We start from the raw sequence: 18,538 nt of genomic DNA, 5'->3' as shown, positions 1-18,538 counted from the left end.
GATCTGCAAGTCTTGTAAGCGAAAGCCGTGGAGAGTGAAAAGGACCGACCAGGAAGATCTCATCTATAAGAACACAAGAGTCGTTGCCATCTAGACTACCTAGTATCCATCTACGGTCGGGCATTTCCTCATAAAGACTGCGCCATCTGCTCGCAGCAACCTCGCGCACAATGTTCGGACTGACCACTCCTCGTGAGCCTGGTCTAGCGTCTCTGTAAATACTGCAAAATCGCAAATATCCTCGGGTGATGCGTTCCGCACTAGTAGCCAGACACCCTCAATTCCTCATAGCCAAACACGCACAAACAGAATCGCCAATATTGATACAAAAGCAGGCCGTAGGTGGCCATTTCGCACATCGGGTCTCCATTACACTTCAATCTCGTCATCATCACCCATAACCGTGTCGTCGTCGCGGGTATGTTCGGACGCGTGCGTGAGACCACCTTCGCTGTCCTCGGCGGCCGCATTGTTCAGTATCCCGATGCTGGCCATGGCCTTCTCAAACTTGGCCTTCTCCTTCTTCAAGACCTCGCGGCGCGCAGCCATGGCAGGGTCCTCCTCCAGCAGGCGCGCGTAGATGGCGTTGATGTCCTGGCCACGGCCGATCAGTCCGAGTCGCTCGTTCAGGTACAGTGGCAGCTGCTCCTGCAAGTTGGGGATCAACCGACACAGCACGCACTGAGCGATGCTGTCGACGAACCGCAGACCGGCAAGGCGATAGTAGCCTCTAACGTATGCAATCACCTTGATCTCGCGGTCAAAGTCGTCCACGCCAATCTTGGCAATCTCGGCTTTGCGCGTCTCGCTCTCGGTGCGTCGTTCTTGCTCGCTCATGCTGTTGAAATCTTTGTTGCATGTGGCCTTGGAGGCTACACCTTGGGCCTCCATGCGCATCTTGTGACGGAACCATTCTAGAAGGTGAAGCTCCTCAGTCTCGTACTGAGTAAAAGTGGCGCTGTTAAAGGTCATAAGCTTGCATCTCTCGTCTTGGTAGACCTGCAGCATGTGCTCCTTGATTGTTCTTTTGTGTCCTTCTAGGAATGTCCCGACGTGTTTCTCGCACTCGGCAAAGATCACGCGCTGTCGAAGTCCGGCGAAGGTAGTCTCCAGTGCCTCTTTGAAGGCTCTGTGGAGCTTCGCTATGGTCTGGCTGAGGAAAACATCCATAGGCCCATCCCAAGGCGCGATAGCCTCAAGGGCTAGGTCCTCCTTGACCTCGAGAGGTATGTGATTTGGCACGCCAGCCTGGCTGCGCGCCCTTATGTCGCTTCGTACCCCACGTAGAGTCCGGAAACCACGATTCACTTTTGCGAAGCTGGCATATATTGATGTTGGAGCTGCCAACCCAGCCCTGGCTGGTTGGGTTCCGTGCTCAGATCGGGACGGTCTTCCGTTGGTGGCCCCATCGGAGTCTTCAGGCTTGACGGAACGTGACGACCTGCCAGACCTCGGTGTTTCAGATGGGGTTAAACGTGTGCGTTTTGAGGGCGTCACCGGAGGAGCCATGCGATGCCGCTTGTGAGACGGTGTCCCAGCGCCCGTTGGAGCCGGAGCGGCAGGTTCAGAGCTATCATTCTCTTCGTCGTCCGAAATCACCAAGGTAGGGGCATCTGACACGTCCTTGAGAATAAACCGGGGATACATGCCCAGGATGCATTCGCTGAATTCCTTGGGGTCGTTATCAAAGTGTTTCATAAACTCTTTGATACTGTTCCTGGCGGCGTCACTAAACTTTTGTAAGCTCCGCTGGACCTCAAGTTCCACATTGTCGGGAACGTCTGGGAGACTTCGCAGCTCGCTGAGTACTCGGCCCAACTTTCCTCGCACTTTCTCTTCAATACTCGGCAGGCTTTTGGCAAACTGCTCCCCAAGGCGCTCTGACAAGAAGTGCTTCAGCTTCTCAACACCGCAGCGGGACGCGAAGACATGGAATTCGCTAGGCCACTCAATCGTGTGTTGGTCAAACATGCCGGCCTCCCACCGAGTCAGCTCGTCGAGATCCTTCCCATGGGGGCGAGATGTGATGAAATAACCAAGTCCGACAGTGTGGGCATTGCCATTCATGATTCTGAGCCACTGACGACGGTCAGCATTGTCTGATAGAAGATCTGCTTTGGTGAGCACGCCAATCGTGCGGCGCGTGGCGTCAAGCTGGCGGATAAAGCCAAAGGTGCACGAGTTCTCTGCATCGGTGTTCATTGGCATGGAACATATGATGATGGCGGACTGGCGGCAAATGTAGAACTTGGAGAGATTCTGGACAACTTTGACCAAATATTGGTCACTCGCATCCGCCGGGTTCTGGAAAATACCTGGCATATCGTAGAAGGACAGGTTAGGCATTCCGGGTCCCTTGATCTCCAGGAACACAACGTTGGGTGAGAACTTGGCCACCGTTTCCGCCTGTGCTTGTTCAATGGGTACATTCATTGCAATGGCACCCGACCCAGGGATGAACTGCTGGTGGCTGTGATTGTCGTTGAGTATGGCCACCTGGGCCCATCGCAGCAGACCTTCGATCTCCGACTTGTCGTGCACGGTCTTAAACTCCAATATCTGCACGTTTGGCAGCCGACGCCACGGGAAGAAGGGGTTTGTATCCGTCACATCGTCTTCGACAATAGCTGTGTCCGGAGGATCGTAACGGTATTGCTTCGACAGAGAGACTCGACAAGACCAATCGTTACTCTTGGACACGCGTATGTGCAATGGGCACCGCGTGCAGGTACCCTCAGACCGTGGCAGATCTAGGTTTGCCAGCCCTGACATGACACTTGATTTTCCAGCAGACTGATCACCGACGAGGACGAGCTCGGGCAGCGGCACGTCATGAGACACGCCGAGGGCCTGCAGCTCACCGAGTGTGTCGTTATGAGCCTTGATCTTTCTGCCGATGCCATGGAAAGAGTCCTGGAAGCCGAAAACTTCCTCGGGGATGGCTGGACTGCCAATGTTAACGTGTTGAGGCCTCATCCTAAGCTCTCTAAGCAAAGGCTCTGGCTCGCACTCATCGGTACGCTCGCTGGGGGGTGCTGCTTGCATATGTCAGAAAACGAAGACACGACGGTTCTGCCTCATCAAGGTACTTACGTGCATCTGATCGTCCAACACGGGAGGGCGTGCCGACCGTCACCATGAAGGATCCGCTGGTGCTGCCATTCTCCATCGTTGCCTCATCATAGTTGAGAGAGCTGCCAGTGGTGGTAGATGCCCGGACTGCGAGGCTCGAGTTTCTAATGCCTGGTTCTGATTTGATGCCGTTGGCTGAGCGCGATGACTCGGCGGAAGACATGCTGTAGACCCTCCAAGCTTGCAGTAGTGTGGGCAGACTTATGGCGAAGGAGCATCAGGCCCCCATCCATATGCTGTTGAGTGAAGCTGGCACAGACTTTGGGACAGGAAGCCCAATTGCTGCTGACTGTATTGTGATGTGTACCTCAGTGGGTTCGGTTGAGTGAGGGTGAAAGGTTCAAGAGAATAAGGGAAATCGAGGTTGCTGTTGTAGAGTTTCAGTTTGATAGGGAAAGGCAAGTGTGCTGCAGGTGAGAGTGAAGAAATAGTTTGGCTGTGTCAAAGAAAAGCTGATCAATTTTGGCAAGCGAAAGGCATGAAGGAGCTTGAGTGAATGGTATGCTGAGGTGAAGTGAATGTGAGCGTGAAGATGAAGGGTCTGGCATAGCAAACCCCAGATTCTGCAGCTCTGAGATAGCTCGGCGAGATGATAAATCCCGTTAACGCATAATTTGTGCGGAACAGACTGCCACACACAAGGCCTCTCCAGGGTTTTGAGATTGAGTTGAAAAGGTAAATAGTCCAGCTGAAAAAGCCTACTGCAGTTTTGCAAAGGAGAGATAATGTAGTTCTTCACCCCAAGCTGATGCGCCTGAGAATGCTTAACATCCGTTCACAGGCCATGGAGATAAACAAGAGGTGCGGCTTCAAGGGGCTCACTGAACCCCTGTAATGTGGCTGGTGATAGAGCTTGCGCCACAGCAGCAGCCTGCAAAGCCGTTGCTGCAATCTGCCCCACGCTGTAATCTGTACAGTACGTACCGATATTATTAGCAGTCCCGTGTCACTCTAAATGGCGACCAGTCCCCTCCAACACCCAACCAACCCCTCGGCGACGCCAGCTGGCCCCTTTTGCCCTTCAGTTTTCTAAATAGCGAAGCACCAAGGCGGCCTTGATTTCTTCTCATCACCAGAGACGCAAAGAGCACGCGTCAAGTTTCACCATGTCTCTCCAAGTACCAATGGCTCACCGCTCCAAAGGCGGCTCAACAAAAGCCGTGATCCTCGTATGTTAGCACTGGCTCGTAGCTCGTGGCGGGCAATGCTGATTGCATCTAGGTCGGCGGTCCCTCGCGTGGTACTCGCTTTCGCCCTCTCTCCCTCGACGTACCGAAACCTCTCTTCGAAGTCGCCGGTCACCCCATCATCTGGCACTGTCTCGCTGCCGTTGCTGCCGTTGGCTCCATTCAAGACGTCAACATCATCGGGTACTACGACGAGACCGTCTTTCGGGATTTCATCAAGGATGCGACCAAGGAGTTCCCCAACCTCTCTTCGATCAAATACCTGCGCGAATACGAGGCCCTCGGCACCGCTGGCGGCCTGTACCACTTTCGCGATGCGATCCTCAAGGGCCGCCCAGACCGTCTCTTTGTCCTCAATGCCGACGTTTGCTGCAGCTTTCCCCTAGGCGAGATGCTCAAGCTCTTTGACGACAAGGATGCAGAGGCAGTCATCCTGGGCACGCGCGTAAGCGACGATGCTGCCACAAACTTTGGTTGCATCGTCTCGGATGCGCACACTCGTCGCGTCCTGCATTACGTCGAGAAGCCCGAGTCCCGCATCAGCAACCTGATCAACTGCGGTGTCTATCTGTTTGCCACCGAGGCTATCTTCCCCAGCATCAAATCTGCGATCAAGCGTCGCACGGACCGCCCCGCCCGCCTTGTTTCCTACCCTTCTTCCGACAACCTCGAGACCTTCCACCCTGCTTCGTCGGGGCTCAACGACGACGACGATGAGGAGCGCAAGAACCAGGTGATTCGGCTGGAGCAGGATATTCTGGGTGACATGGCCGACAGCAAGCAGTTCTTTGTCTACGAGACCAAAGACTTTTGGCGACAGATCAAGACCGCTGGTTCAGCCGTGCCGGCAAACGCACTGTACCTGCAGCGCGCATGGCAAGCTGGCAGCGAGGAATTGGCCAAGCCGAGTGCCAACCTCGTCGCGCCTGTCTTCATCCACCCCACTGCCGAGATCCACCCCACCGCCAAGCTAGGGCCCAACGTGTCCATCGGGCCTCGCGCGGTCATCGGAGCCGGTGCGCGCGTCAAGGAGTCGATTGTACTCGAGGATTGCGAGATCAAGCACGATGCATGTGTCTTGTACTCCATCATTGGCTGGGGCAGCCGCGTCGGGGCATGGGCGCGCGTGGAGGGAACCCCTACCCCTGTAGGAAGTCACTCGACGAGCATCGTCAAGAACGGCGTCAAAGTACAGAGCATTACAATCTTGGGGAAGGACTGCGGCGTCGGTGACGAGGTGCGCGTGCAGAACTGTGTTTGCTTGCCATACAAGGAGCTGAAGCGGGTGAGTCGTGCCGTGGTATGTGCTTATGAAACAACTGCTAACTATCTGATCAGGATGTTGCCAATGAAGTAATCATGTGAAGAGGTCATCTCACCACGGGGCGTTTAGGGATACCAATCAAAAGGGCCAAGGAGCCACGAAATGGATGCTCAAGAAAAGGCCATATACAAGAAAAGTGCCAAAGACATAGATCTGAAGAATGCCGGGGCACGAACAGTATGGTATTGTGCCAAAGCACCACGATTAATGACGATATCTAGATCCAAGCTTTCGTATCTCATAATATGAACTTTTCCATGTCCGACGCCAGTCTCTCTATATTATGAGATGGCGCTCTCGCTGCTGTTGCTGTGCAGGCGAGGTGTCTTATAACTACTCAGTCGGCTCGTTTGATATCACTGCGACTCGGAATCCGCGGCAACATAGGGCTCTCTGGTCGACTCGATGTCGAGCCCAAACCCTTCATATCAAAAGGGTCAAGATGCGTCCTTCCTGACGAGTCAAGAGGCCGCAGTCGTGGCGACGCTGTGAGGTGTGGCGACGGCCCCCCCAGACGAGGTGTATGCAAAGGCGTAACTGCCGGCTTGTCCAAACTGACAATTCGAATGGGTTTCGGTCGGTGGCCTGGTATCGGGCGATGGGGCGTGCTATACAGGTGCATCGAAAGTAGCACCATTCCAGTTCCAATGACATACTAGTCCACCGTTAGCTGAAGTGTTCTGAGGAATGGGAAACTGAGAAGCATCTCACCGTCCATGTCAATCGGAAGTCAAAGAGGAACACGCTGACAAGCAAACTGAGCACAATACTGATGCTTGTGGCAAAGTTCTTGACGATGTTGTCTGCATCGCGAATCACCACGCTCGCCACCATGCCACCCACGGCCTGCAGCACGACGGCCGTCCATACAACCCAGTTGTATCCCTCGAAGAACCCGTGCTCGCGAATGCCAGCACCATCCTGGTACACGATCCCCATGAAGAAGGCCATGATGACCGAGTATGTCGATAGCTGAACATTGCGAATCCACAAGCTAGGCTGCGACGGGCCTTCCTTGATGAGCTTCTCGAAATAGACACCAGTGACACCCGACACAGCACCCGCCACAAGCACAGCGATCACGCCGGCGGAGTAGTTCATCGTCGGTTCAGGGGGGCCGAGATCCTCAGTGACCCCTTGGTACGTAGCCGATCGCTTCCTCAGATTCTTGGGCGCGTAGAGCTCGGGGCTGGCGGTGCCCATATCGTGTATCGATCGAGGGAAGAAGCTGTCGCTCGTGTCGCTGAGGAACGAGCCCGTCATGCTCGTTGGCATGCTGACCACACACACGCCCAACGTCAGCACCACCAGCGACAACCACCGCTTCGTACCCAGCTGCTTCCGGAGCAGGGTCACGCTGAAGATGGCCGTCGTGAGAATTTTGAGTTGGTAGAGCACCTGGAATTGCACAGCATCCAGGTTGCTGATGGCCACATACTGCAGCAGGTTCTGCAATGTATACCCAGCCGCTGGGATCGCCAGTTTCCACCCGTCGCCTCCGAAAACACTATTATATACTTGCTCGAGAAGGGTCGTGAGGGGCGTGTCGGGCGCGAGACTCTCCGAGGTTTCGTTGATCGCCAGGCAAAGAGAAAGAGAGAGCTTGACAAGCTCGTTGAGAAAGACAGCTGTCGAGGTGAAGTATCGGTGGTCGCCTGACGAAGGCATGATCCTCGAGTAGTGCATGATGAGTATGAGAGCCGAATTTTGGACCGTCAGCTAGACAACGGTTAGCCCAGTCGCCCAAGCTCTCGAAAACAAAGGGGGATCTTGCTGTGATTAGGGAAGCTCTCTTCGAAGAGGAGCCGCCCCTCCTGATGAGGGGCGTAAGGAACGTCATGGCGAGTGCGCCAGCGTAAAAGCTGGACAGATCGATCAAAAACCCCAGTGGCCCGTCAATACAAGCCGTATTTTGCGCGTCGCGATCCCGGAAGACGTGTCGTACAGTGGTATCCGGCTGTCGATCTTCCTGCAACGACTAGATCTTCGGCTCGTGGGTGATTAAGGAGGCGGGAAAAAAGTTTCGAGAGAAGCGCGCGACACGACGCGTGACAATGATCGGGGTGCAACGTCGCTGTTCTACAGTCGCACGAGGAAATGACAGTATGGCAATGAACAATGCCGGCTTAAGGAGGGACGAGTGTAGAAGAAGGGAGGTAAAATAGCCAGGGAAAGAAATGTGTGTTGACGGTCGACCAGCTGGATCTGGTGTCTGATTTTAGATCGTGGGTTGGCTGCCACTTGGAATGCCAAGCGAATTGAGCCCCTGCAGGACCGCCCTAGCTCTTCATCTTCAGGGGGCGGCCGGTGTACGGACTACGGAGTACATTATCGATAACACAGGCATGCCACATGCCAGACGCTCATGTCGTTTCCTGGTTCCCGGACCCCGATCTGCGCACTTCGTAGTTCACTGTAGCTTTCGGCACTGGTCGTATTCGCAAACGATCCGAGAAAGGTAAGCATTCTCGGGGCTCTTTGTCCGTGTTCAACGAACCGTCTCCAGTCTGTCTCAGTCCCGCTGGACTAGCCTCGGCGACAGGACGCTAACGTGGGACTGCCAGCCCACAAAGCATCGGGTCGGGACGCGGGCAATTCCCTTACTCCGCACGGACTACGTATTCGGGCGAAGAAGAGAGTAATTAGAGAGTAGAGGCCTATGTGAGCAAACAAGCCGACAATTTCGACTTGTCTTACGGCCTGGATCCCCTCCTGGGAGATACTAGGCGTCTCAAGAGTGTCATCCTATGTATACTTCGTACACCTTTTATTTGACTGGCCCCTTGATCAGGTCCAGCTTTTCCAGGCAACATAATAAGTGGCCCTCTTTGTCAAGTCCGGAACTGTTTGGTAACAGTTGGCCATCAAAACCCCAGCCAGATGTGGGCTCACCCAGCCCTTCTTTGCCGATCCTCCACGTTTCAGTCATTGCTCTCCACAGGTCAAGTACACCCTTGACTATTTAGAGATTCAATATATTAGTTATATATGAAGCCTAGTGTTTTTCGGTTATGTTTGATATTGGTGATCATTCTGGAGGGCAAATCTTCATTTAGCTAGAAGCTATTGATTAAACAATAGGATTAATATAGGCTATAGAACTACCTATCTTTGCGGGAGATATTGGTGGCTGATTAGGTATCTTTCACCCCTGCACTATTGCCACAGGTAACACGCCAACAAATGGAATCCCTGAAGCGTGTACAAGTTCCCGCGTAATAAACTGTTGAACATCATCCCACACGTTGCATTGGGGGGCGAGGAAGCCTTCCACAAACCTGAAGTCGGTGCCATCTCCCAAGCCCATATCTCACACAGTGGCGAGTAGCAACGCAAGGCAGTGTGACTCACCAGCAATAGTTATCGTACCAAAGCTGCATCCATCATATGTGGTGCGCCCCGAAAGCGCCAGCACGCACGCACTTGCTCGGTGTGAAGACAACGTAATTCTGATTTGAGGACGTCAGGTTAGTGCCGAATCTATTTGCACTGACAATGGCCTAAAGATTTCGCCCATTCAGCAGCGGCATGCCCTCGTAGAAACCATACCATTCCGCCCCCGTTTCCTACTTGTTGACGGCACCACCAGTCGCTTCATTTCTCGGCGCCACTTTCCTGTAGCACGAAGGCTTCTCCCATCATGAGCGAAAATCGGAACGTTCGGTCATCCACAACTGTGTTCCCCGAGATCAGCCCTGGCGAAAGTGAGTACCTGGTCACGTCAACAGCCATTTGGTCCCACAGCTCATGCTGCTCCAGCATGGCAGCTTGTGCCAACTCTTGTCCGTCGAATGGGAACGTATCCCGCTCGTCCACCGCCGAGAGTGGTGCAGGTGTCGGCGTTGGCCTCGCAGCTGCGTAGCCTGTCAGCTTCGTGCGGAAGTTCCACACGCTTTGTTTGGGCAAAAACATGCTTGCGCTCAAGGTGAGGATCGGTACGTCACGAACTGGGCTATACTGTAACACCGCACCGAGGCTCTCAAGGTGGCTCATCAGTGCCTGATGGCTTTCACCGCGGAGGAAACCAATCGATCCGAGCTCAAAAGAAGGGGGGTACAGGTTGCTCAGCCAAGCGGAGAATGCATCTGCGAACGAATCCGTTGGCGATTCCTTGCTCAAACACTTGTGTTTGCACTTCTGTTTGTACTCAGCCCCAATGTCCAAGGCAAGGTTCTCACCGTGTGTCTCGGTCAGACCCTCCGCAGCTGCAGGCCTCGTCGCGGTGTTCAGGAGCCAGCCGAGATCGGCGTCTTGGTGAAGCAGGTGTGGGTTGTTCTCCATGAAGGATCTGATCTGCGGCGATAGGGTCTCCAGACTGCTGTAGTCGAACGCAGACTCTGTAAAACCGTACGCAATGCCGTTGTCGCGCATGAAGCGGAAGACATCGAAGCCGATGGGGCGGGGAAACTGTGCCTTTGATCATAGTAAGCACACAATGCACTGATAGTTGGAGTTGGACTTACACCAGGCTCAACTCTCAAGAACCAGTCATAGTCCCTCATTCGCTGCTCGCGAAGAAGAAATGCTGGATTCCAGTGCTGAGCCCCCATGTGTAGTGTGGCTACCGACGCCTCTTCATCGGTGCTCTGGTCCTACGCAGAGACAGCCGAGCTGGCGCGTCGCCAGTGCTCATTCGAGATGATCTCATACAAGCAGGTGGACTTGGTGGCATTAGACGTCTGGCGGCGGAAATTCTCGCTGAGATCCGTAGAGCTGAAGAAAATCCAGTCGTACTCGTAGTCCTCGTTGAACGAGCGTTCCAGCTGTGCGACAGTGCCGATGATGCGTGGGAGATCTTGTTCGTTTGTGAGGGCGATGATGGCAGCGCGAAGATTCGTATCCTCCACCTTGGCCTTTACCGGGCTCGCCTTCCAGCTGTTGCAAGCTTTGATGCCTCTGGAGCTGGACAGGATAGCAGCTGATGCCCAAAGCAAGGTCTGAGAGAGTGCAAAGGGCGTTGCTAACCTCATACTGAAGACAGACGAGGCGTGGCACGACTTTGGAAAGACAGACTACCTCAAGCAGGCGAACTGGAGGAAGATCTGAAGTTGGGAGTCGTGCTGACAATTCAATAACGAGCTGGAGTGCCGGGTTGGTTTGCTGGATGCGGAATGAAAGGCGATCCTCAGTAGTGAGCGGTTAGTCGGGGGCAGTGAAGGGTTTCGAAGCGGTAGGTCTTGAGGGGAGAGGGAGTCGAAGAGGTTGAGAGTGAATAGGGAGTAGCAATCACCACGATGGCCATAGATCGGCGCGTGCTACAGTTGGCCTGTGAAAAGAAAGACGACGGTTACTCAGATGTGAGAAGAGGGAACAACAAGTCAAGGATCAGAAATGAGGGGGGGGTTGTTTTCATTTGCTACGGCCACCCAGGGAAAGGTGAGGTCACGCTGAGGGATTAGGCTGGATTGTGCCAGTCAACGCTTCGTCCCGACTTTCATCTGGAAATCGCGCGTGCCTCCCCTCCCTCAACTGGGCTCCTGCTATCAGCTACAACGGTACTTTTGGGCCGTGAGTGACATGGAGTTGTGAGTGCTTTGCTTTGACTTGTAGAGGTTGCGAACGATGCTCTGACCGGTGGAGGTTGTCAACGTGACCTGGCTCTGACCGGTCGAGGCTGGTCCATGGGAAAAGGCGAGAGGCAACGTTTGGACGAGGAGGAGAAAAAAGGCAACCAAAAGTTGGGCACAATGACTGGACTGCCTGCTGCACGTCTTGCCACGCCAGTTCCAGCCTGACTTACACAGCATGGCACTGTTTCACATCGCGGAACTGCAGGCTGTAGCCGACTGGACTGGCGACGAGATTTGCCAACGGTCCTTTGTTGGTGTGAACGCCCATATCATAGGCTTAGACACCGTCGCCTGTGTGCAAAAGGGGCGCCTATTTGCTGCTTTTGCGAGAATGCCTGAAACATTGTGCATAAACATTTGCATCCGTCGAGGAAATGTCCGAGCCCGTCGGATTCCTCGAGGTGTTGTACAAGTGCAACATGCAAGGCCAAGCCTAGTTCACCATAGCAGAGCACCAGTGCTGGCATGGTCTAGTCGTGTGATGAACTGTTTATCCCGTCACAAGCCGAGGCAACGTGACTCCTAAATGAAGGGGCAAATGAGTAAGTAGTCAAAACACAAAAACAGGTTACATGGAATCGTGCCTCTGGATGACGGGTCCTCGACAGACAACGCACTGTCTGCGACACATAGCACCTCGTTCAAACCTCAAAAATTATCAAGACCTCCTAATCATCCCACATGATGAAAAGTCGACCAACTCCAAACACCACCATGTCGAGAACATGCAGCATCATGTTCCTGGGTCGCTTTGTTGACCTCATTAGCCACGCTGCAAAGAGCTACAGGAAGATGCTCCGGAGTCGTCTGCCCTGGACGCTTGGCCTACTCAACGTCCATGGACTCGGCATCGACGGATGCCTCCTCTAAATTCAGATCCAGGTATCGGGCATACTGCACCGTTAGGCGCTGCAGCTCTCGATATTTCCCTGTGTTGATACCGTTAGCAATCCCTTTTCGACGTCGCGTGTGCTGTGCACTTACCAAGAATCATGACCACATCTTTCAGCAAATCCTCCCGATTCCATCCACAGATCTCCTTATCGGTGCTGTACCAACCGCGACCACCCTTGTCGTCGGTCTTACTTTTCATCAATCCTCCGATAAGATTGCTGAGAAGCTCCTCAACCTTTAATTTAGACCCTTCAGCGCCTAGTCGTTTCGCGTACATGTACAAATATAGCTTGAACTCGTCTTTGGACCCAAGCTGAAGAGCTCCCGCAATGCGGTTCTCCAGATGGGCCACGCTGACACTGCTCTCCAAGCCCTCGGCGTCTCGGCGCTGGATGACGTTCTTGATGATGCGCTGGAGAGCATAGGCACGCCCCTTGAGAAGGAACTCATTAGTGGTATGACGCTCAAGGTGCGGAATCACGCCAGACGACACGCTCACAGCGCCCTCCTCGCCCTTGTCCTTGTCGTCTTTCGATTTGCTGCCCACTGCTGTGGATTGCAATGCCGATATCGACGAATCGTTTGAGTTCCAGTACTGCGAGCCAACCGCCCACCATGATTCGCTCAGTCTTTGCCAAGTGTACATGTCCCGGGCGTAGTAGAAACCGTCCCCGTTTGTCAACGTGACAATGATATGACCCGTAGAATTGAGATGCGCCGACGTAACACCAGGTCCGGGAGTTGCTGAATGTTGATTGAGCGATGTCGAAGCAATATCCAGAATAGGTGCAAGCGAAACGGGCGGATGCGGCGACGATTGTGCCTTGAGATCCCACACGTGAGCCTGTCCGACTGAAGTTATGCAGAGAAGCCATTGATCGCGGCACTCCAAAACCACGGGCTGGGCATCGAGGATCATTGGGTTTAACAACCGCCGACCCGCAGGGGTCCATGTATGTATCGACCCATCCTCGCAAGCTACCACCCAGAAGTTCTTGTTCGCGGCCACTAGAATCACTGCTCTTGGCAGGAACTCTTCCCACACGATGACCCCCCTCTTGGTTACCACGACATGCGAGGGGTCCTTCGGGCTTGGGTCGTTCTTGGCCTCGAGAATGAGGTTTTCTGGAGTCTTTGACGCATCTTCAAAGGTCGACTCTTCTTTGAGTGTCCCCTTTTCCAATGGGCGTAGGATGTGTGATCGTATTTTAGGCACAGCCAGTCGCGTTTGGGCCACTGATATCATCGGGCTTAGTATAGCCGGTCGCAGAAACTCGGGCGTGGGCACAACGCCATGTTGTGTCGGAGCTAGAGAAGCTGGCTCAACCGTCCCATCTGGGCCGTTTGTCACGATCTGTGCAGCCCCGTTCTGAAGCCGCTTTGTCGCTGGCTCATCGCCGTCGTCTTCGCCTGTAGCGACTGACTTGCGTTTGTTTCCCAACAACAACGTAGCGATCCCTCCTTTAGGCAAACCGTCAAAGGGCCGTGAAAGATCGAGTGTCGTCTGCGGCGCCTCGTCGCGGGTTCCTCTTGACGTCGTGATTGCTCCCACTAGTTGTGTCTGTGGCAATGACGATTGCCCTGTTCCGGACGACGACACTAACATGGGCGCGACGCGTTTCTTGCCGTCCTTCCCAACTGTCACCCGCGATTTCATCTCCTTGACCTTGGTTTCTGTCTCGCTCGCTGGTTTCGTGGGTTCTGGGGGCTCTGCTGACTTTTCAGGGGCTGTCTCCCCATTCGTGGCGGGGGTTGGTGTGGACTTCGCACCATTGGTCGTCGGGATGGCTTCAGCGGATGAAGAGTTGTCGTCTCCCATGAGAGCACCCATTCTGTTCTCCACGGCTCTGGACTCGCCCTCCTTGCTGTGGTTCTCAAGTGCCAAACCTTGCACATCCTCAGCGATACCCATGCCTTTCCTGGATACGCCATACTTAGATAGCGCACGGTCGTTCTCCTCCGGTCGAGCGACCCATCCCAACTCTCCACGCAGGAACTGGGTTACAACAATGCTTCCATCCAGCGATGCAGCAAATAGCGTTTGACCGTCAGGAGACCAAGCCAGATCCGTGATTGCCTTGCCTGCCAAATCGCCCAGCACGGTCACAGGTCTGGAAGTGTTTGTGTTCCAGATACTCAGGGTATTGTCTTGTCCAGCTGATGCAATGACCGTCACAAGCGCCGCCTTCTCTGCCTCACTTTTTGAACGATCATCCGGGTCGACTGTGTGGAACAATCGAGGCGAAAACAAACAGACTTCTGTCGGCCCTTCGTGCCCAATCAAATTAATCTCACTGTCCCAGCGCGTGCGCTCAATGATGGCGACAGAGTTGACCGGTCCGTTGACAGCGTTGGCCGCCGCGATGTGGTTGCCATCGGGTGACCAGGAGCACCGCCTAAAGTACGTTGTGAGGGGCGAACTCTTGAAAGGGGAAGATATGCTCGTCTCGAGAACAAAGTTGTTAACCATATCCGTGGCTGTCGCATTGGGACCTGGGGGTGTAAAGCGGAAGATCTTGATGGTCCGATCGTCGCTGGCGGTCGCAAAGAACTTGTTGGCCGGATCGAACGTGACGCCTTTGACTTGACTGTTGTGGACAGACAAGACCCTCAGTTTCTCAAAGGTGTATCCTGACCAGATCACGACTTTGGAGTCCAATCCGACCGAAACCAGGATGGACGAGTCGTAAGACCACGCAAGATCCTGCACATCGTTGTCGTGGCCAATCAATCGCTTGTACGTTTTCCAGTTCTCGACCGGCGGCGGCTCGTTACTTCCGAAAGCTGTCGTCGCAGGACTTTTATCGAGGTGGTATACGCAAATGATTTTGTCGTCGGCGCCGCTCGCGAGGTAGCGACCATTCGGGGAGAAGCGCACAGAGTGGATTGTGCCCAGGTGGTGGCTCATATGGCATAGCTGTCGCGGTTTGATGTAATTTCGGTCGTCGGAATGGTAAATGGCATCAGTTGACCAGACCCTCACGTGTCCGTCGCCGCCGGCTGTTGCCAATCGAGTCCCATCGGGGGAGACGTCGAGGCTGTATACCTCGAAGTCCTTCTGTTCGCCGCTATGGCTCAGCCATGCAGGCTTGATGAGGCGCATTGCGCCGGTCTCTATGCAACAGCAGTCTTATATGTTGAAGATGAAAGCGATACAGTAGATGGGCCGGAGTCGTCGAATCCAGAGCTGTCCAGGCGTGTCGATGAGGATTGCTGGGTGTGCGATTGAATCGAAGCTTCAATGTCGAAAGATCCACAGACGCGCTCGCACGCGCTTGGACTGACGACGGGCCGACGCAGGCACTTTGGCTCACCCCGGCGAGCGATGAGTCGAGCCTGTTTAGTATAATATTGCTGATAGTAGCATAACAAGGTTGGGCGTATTTCTGTAAAATGGGTATGCACTAAACAGTAACTGTCTACTTAGAACACAAGGGCCCTTTCCATTAAATAGCACCCTGTTGACTTCATCAAGGCCAGATCTCAGCCCACGCCAATCCGACTTCTTGATCAAAACTAAAGGGCGCACTACCGCGAGCATGCTGACCGCGACGAACACCTTGGCTCTGCCATTGCCACATTGAGCATACAGTCCCCAGGCCGAAGAGGCCTGACCTAGCTCCTGCAACCGTGTCTCAACACGACTTCTTGAAGTGGTCAACTATTTCTGACACTGGCTCCAGAATTACCGGCCCAAAGTATGGGTGAAACATGAAGCGAACGTTTCTTTGTAACTGGAACATGGAAACGCAGTACTGTGCCGTTTCAACTTCCAGAGGCGCTTGCCAGGCTGGTTGTTTGCGTGACGATACATGGAGTGAAGCACCCCCATCAGTATATGAGCATGGAGAGAGCCAGTCAATGTTCTTGCTACGTTTCGAAAAAATTTCACCCAAACCATGTTATGCCTCGCGACCAATCTTGAAAAATTGGGTGTCCTGCGTGTGCGATCGTCGAATCTGTACTCAGTCGCAATGCGAACATACTGTTTCTATCTGGTAATACTTTTGGGAAATACAGGTTGCGAATCCAATGCTCCGTGAGGCTATGCTAAAAACAACAAGGTCGACATGCAGGTTTTCACAAAGGTCGGTCCTCGGGTATCTTCTGGTCCAAGTCCTCCTGTTCCTGCTGCCGTAGCTTGTCCAGAGCATCGACGTCAAGGTCAACGTCCCGCGTTGCCATCTTTTGTCGCCGGGGGCCCTCAACAACGAGTTCATTCACCAACTCTCTGGCCGCCTCGTCACTCTCATATATCCCGTCCACCATCTTGTCAATGGTCTTCCATCGGACGGCGTGTTTAGCGACCGAGTTCCAAGCACTGGCCGCCGCACAGACGCAGTTCATTTCGAACTCCAGGACTCTCCTGTACACCTTTGTGATTGCGTCTCGCGAGCGGTCCCGACGCACGGCAAACTCGTGTTGCCGTGCCTCGAAGTCACCCGCGTCGACCCATGAAGGGCATTGCATGAGGTGAGTGAGATGCATGTACCAAGGGATGCGCCCAATGACATGGACCATCCCTCGCCGAAACTGGGCATGGCCAAGAATCGGGTCAAGAAGAAGCTACGTTGAATAATGAGCATCTGACCAGGGACAGTGAGAGCACGGCACTTACAGGTGTCAAGGTGCACAAGCCAGCCCAGGCAAGGGCCGTGGACGGGAAGTCTTCAAGCTGGCTCTCCACTATACGCTTGGTGTGTTCCAAGGTCCGTGGTGTTGAGTCGTCCACTTCGCTGCTCTTGCTACCGCGGCGTTTGCTAAGACCTGCCGTTGCAATTGCGGTCATCAGATCGAGTCTGCGATCCGTGTTGCCATCTGAAGGGGACAGTGTCCCACGTACCACTGATTTCACATCTTCGGGTAGCTCTTGAGATATAATGCTCTCGTATGTCACTACCAAAGATGCAGTACTGGGATCAAGCCGCAAGGCGTCATATGCCTCGTCCCAGAGATCGCGCGACAGGGCAGCCTCAGGGTGTGGCCGCACTGACGGCACTGAGAGTTTCTTGCGAGCTGGAGGAGACGCAGATGAGCTGCTCGAGGATCCGACTTTGAAGGACGGCGTCTTGAAAGAAGGCATGCGGCCACGACTGCGTTCCGTCGTGGAAGCGACGGAGCCACCCGTGGTCGAGCGCGAGAGATTACTGACGTTGGAGGCGATACTGCTGACACTGTCGTTGCGTGATAGATCAGACTTGCTGCGCGCGCGGCCAACAAGTCTTTTGAGTACGCTAGGCTTCTCGACAGAGACTTGTTGCTGTTCGGTCAACATAATTGACAGCTAGGACAAGATATGTGATTGGAAGATCAAGACTTCCCAGGAATGCACGTCTGATTGATTGTGGTACCTGGCGATCCCAGGCCCTATGTAGTAATAGCAGTTTCGCCCAAACGTGGCAGTCCCCTCCAGTGGCGGTCGCAAACGGGACAAGACTCTCTCTGCCGGTTGTTCTGCGGTGCAGTTCTTGAGGCTGTCCCCGTGTGTGAGTGGGCGGGCCGTCGCAATTGGTCTGAACTCCAAACGTTATTGGCAGACGGCTCGGCTGACGTATATTAGACTACCTTAGTCTCGCGTGGGCTGTCGGATATCTCGAACTCAAGCTCGTGAGGGTTGCTTGCTGCCCATATGTAAGTCTTGGAGTCGATTCGATCGATTAGCAGTTTCGCAATGTAAGTTAGTGACGAGTAAGTGACCCTGACGGAATGCAAACTGGATGCGAGGCCATCCGACTGAGGGGGTGAGGATCAGCTCATTGACCAGAAGGCTACACAGAGAGGGGTCCTGGGTATAATATCCAAGCGCCTGGCACCTGTGTGGGCTCTTGTGCAGTGACGGAGATGGAGAGAAGCAGTCAGTGGTTCGCAGCCGACGAAATGAGGTCATCGTGGATCCTTCGGCCCCAGCTTGTCGTCCTTGGGGAAAAGCTGTCGGCCAGCGCTGCCGCGTGGCGCCTATCGCGCCCGCCATACCGCTTATCGTGAGGGACGACCAATGTCGCCCAGACATGGACTTGACGGTGCCCGGTGAGGCCCTAGGTGCGTCATTCAGGGTTCAAGGCGAGTCAAGCCAACTGGAACGTCAAGACCTTCTTTGCTAGCTCGGTCGTAACCGCCATTGGGGTCTCATGAATCGCTGTGCAACCAAGCACTAATTGACGGCAGTACATCTATTCTCATTTGCGCAGCGGCTTGAGTAAGCGCAACAGCCAATGTCGTCCTGAGCGCAGCGCATCGCGGCATCACCGAGGCGACGCGGCAGTTGGACCTTGGCCCGTACCCGAAGTTCGGTCATCGCCAAAGTATCAACTTGCAGAATTTATGGTTGCATTCTTCGCGGCTAGAGAAACTGACTAGCCGACACCCTTCTCGGCAAATACGTTCGACCTCATTATTGCAAGGGCCAGATGTGTTGCTTTCTCTGGAGTGTC

The 18,538-nt window shown here is 54.1% G+C and overlaps 6 protein-coding genes across 6 annotated transcripts; 1 reads left to right on the top strand and 5 right to left on the bottom strand.

Annotated features, from left to right (window-relative positions):
- Positions 1-11: 11 nt before the first annotated feature.
- On the bottom strand, positions 12-3,709 carry F5Z01DRAFT_651531 (P-loop containing nucleoside triphosphate hydrolase protein). The gene is made up of 2 exons (XM_046263232.1): positions 3,094-3,709; positions 12-3,035 (listed from the first exon to the last, which is right to left on the bottom strand). Exons 1-2 carry the CDS (start codon positions 3,293-3,295, stop codon positions 370-372), a joined length of 2,868 nt encoding a protein of 955 aa, XP_046119482.1. The 5' UTR covers positions 3,296-3,709; the 3' UTR covers positions 12-369.
- Positions 3,710-4,076: 367 nt separating this feature from the next.
- On the top strand, positions 4,077-5,874 carry F5Z01DRAFT_651529 (GDP-mannose pyrophosphorylase). The gene is made up of 3 exons (XM_046263231.1): positions 4,077-4,301; positions 4,354-5,604; positions 5,658-5,874. The coding sequence occupies exons 1-3, from the start codon at positions 4,239-4,241 to the stop codon at positions 5,682-5,684; spliced, it is 1,341 nt and encodes a 446-aa protein (XP_046119481.1). The 5' UTR covers positions 4,077-4,238; the 3' UTR covers positions 5,685-5,874.
- Positions 5,875-5,980: 106 nt separating this feature from the next.
- Positions 5,981-7,483, bottom strand: F5Z01DRAFT_742497 (nucleotide-sugar transporter-domain-containing protein; the record flags this gene model as incomplete). The annotated part of the gene is made up of 4 exons (XM_046266874.1): positions 5,981-6,092; positions 6,129-6,298; positions 6,355-7,362; positions 7,403-7,483. The coding sequence occupies 4 exons, from the start codon at positions 7,481-7,483 to the stop codon at positions 5,981-5,983; spliced, it is 1,371 nt and encodes a 456-aa protein (XP_046119480.1).
- A 1,754-nt stretch (positions 7,484-9,237) lies between these two features.
- On the bottom strand, positions 9,238-10,613 carry F5Z01DRAFT_635186 (glycosyltransferase family 15 protein; the record flags this gene model as incomplete). The annotated part of the gene is made up of 3 exons (XM_046262130.1): positions 9,238-10,050; positions 10,107-10,181; positions 10,248-10,613. The coding sequence occupies 3 exons, from the start codon at positions 10,611-10,613 to the stop codon at positions 9,238-9,240; spliced, it is 1,254 nt and encodes a 417-aa protein (XP_046119479.1).
- Positions 10,614-12,038: 1,425 nt separating this feature from the next.
- F5Z01DRAFT_672864 (TUP1-like enhancer of split-domain-containing protein) lies at positions 12,039-15,210 on the bottom strand (the record flags this gene model as incomplete). The annotated part of the gene is made up of 2 exons (XM_046264866.1): positions 12,039-12,142; positions 12,198-15,210. The coding sequence occupies 2 exons, from the start codon at positions 15,208-15,210 to the stop codon at positions 12,039-12,041; spliced, it is 3,117 nt and encodes a 1,038-aa protein (XP_046119478.1).
- A 938-nt stretch (positions 15,211-16,148) lies between these two features.
- F5Z01DRAFT_547462 (uncharacterized protein) lies at positions 16,149-17,544 on the bottom strand. Its single transcript, XM_046260577.1, has 2 exons — positions 16,726-17,544; positions 16,149-16,673 (listed from the first exon to the last, which is right to left on the bottom strand). The coding sequence occupies exons 1-2, from the start codon at positions 17,380-17,382 to the stop codon at positions 16,188-16,190; spliced, it is 1,143 nt and encodes a 380-aa protein (XP_046119477.1). The 5' UTR covers positions 17,383-17,544; the 3' UTR covers positions 16,149-16,187.
- Between the last annotated feature and the right edge of the window lie 994 nt (positions 17,545-18,538).

Source organism: Emericellopsis atlantica, assembly GCF_019669845.1.
Source record: "Emericellopsis atlantica unplaced genomic scaffold F5Z01scaffold_9, whole genome shotgun sequence".
NCBI classification, from domain to species: domain Eukaryota; kingdom Fungi; phylum Ascomycota; class Sordariomycetes; order Hypocreales; family Bionectriaceae; genus Emericellopsis; species Emericellopsis atlantica.
Note: the sequence above shows the minus strand (reverse complement) of the source record. Positions and strands in the feature narration are given on the sequence as shown.

What these genes read in the sequence shown, in the direction of transcription:
- F5Z01DRAFT_547462 (XM_046260577.1), bottom strand. Translation starts at nt 17,382, where the DNA reads ATGTTGACCGAACAGCAACAAGTCTCTGTCGAGAAGCCTAGCGTACTC. An exon ending in GCTTGTGCACCTTGACACCT is followed by an intron (nt 16,674 to 16,725) that starts GTAAGTGCCGTG and finishes TATTCAACGTAG; the next exon opens with CTTCTTCTTGACCCGATTCT.
- F5Z01DRAFT_651531 (XM_046263232.1), bottom strand. Translation starts at nt 3,295, where the DNA reads ATGTCTTCCGCCGAGTCATCGCGCTCAGCCAACGGCATCAAATCAGAA. An exon ending in TGTTGGACGATCAGATGCAC is followed by an intron (nt 3,036 to 3,093) that starts GTAAGTACCTTG and finishes ATATGCAAGCAG; the next exon opens with CACCCCCCAGCGAGCGTACC.
- F5Z01DRAFT_651529 (XM_046263231.1), top strand. Translation starts at nt 4,239, where the DNA reads ATGTCTCTCCAAGTACCAATGGCTCACCGCTCCAAAGGCGGCTCAACA. An exon ending in CAACAAAAGCCGTGATCCTC is followed by an intron (nt 4,302 to 4,353) that starts GTATGTTAGCAC and finishes GATTGCATCTAG; the next exon opens with GTCGGCGGTCCCTCGCGTGG. An exon ending in CATACAAGGAGCTGAAGCGG is followed by an intron (nt 5,605 to 5,657) that starts GTGAGTCGTGCC and finishes CTATCTGATCAG; the next exon opens with GATGTTGCCAATGAAGTAAT.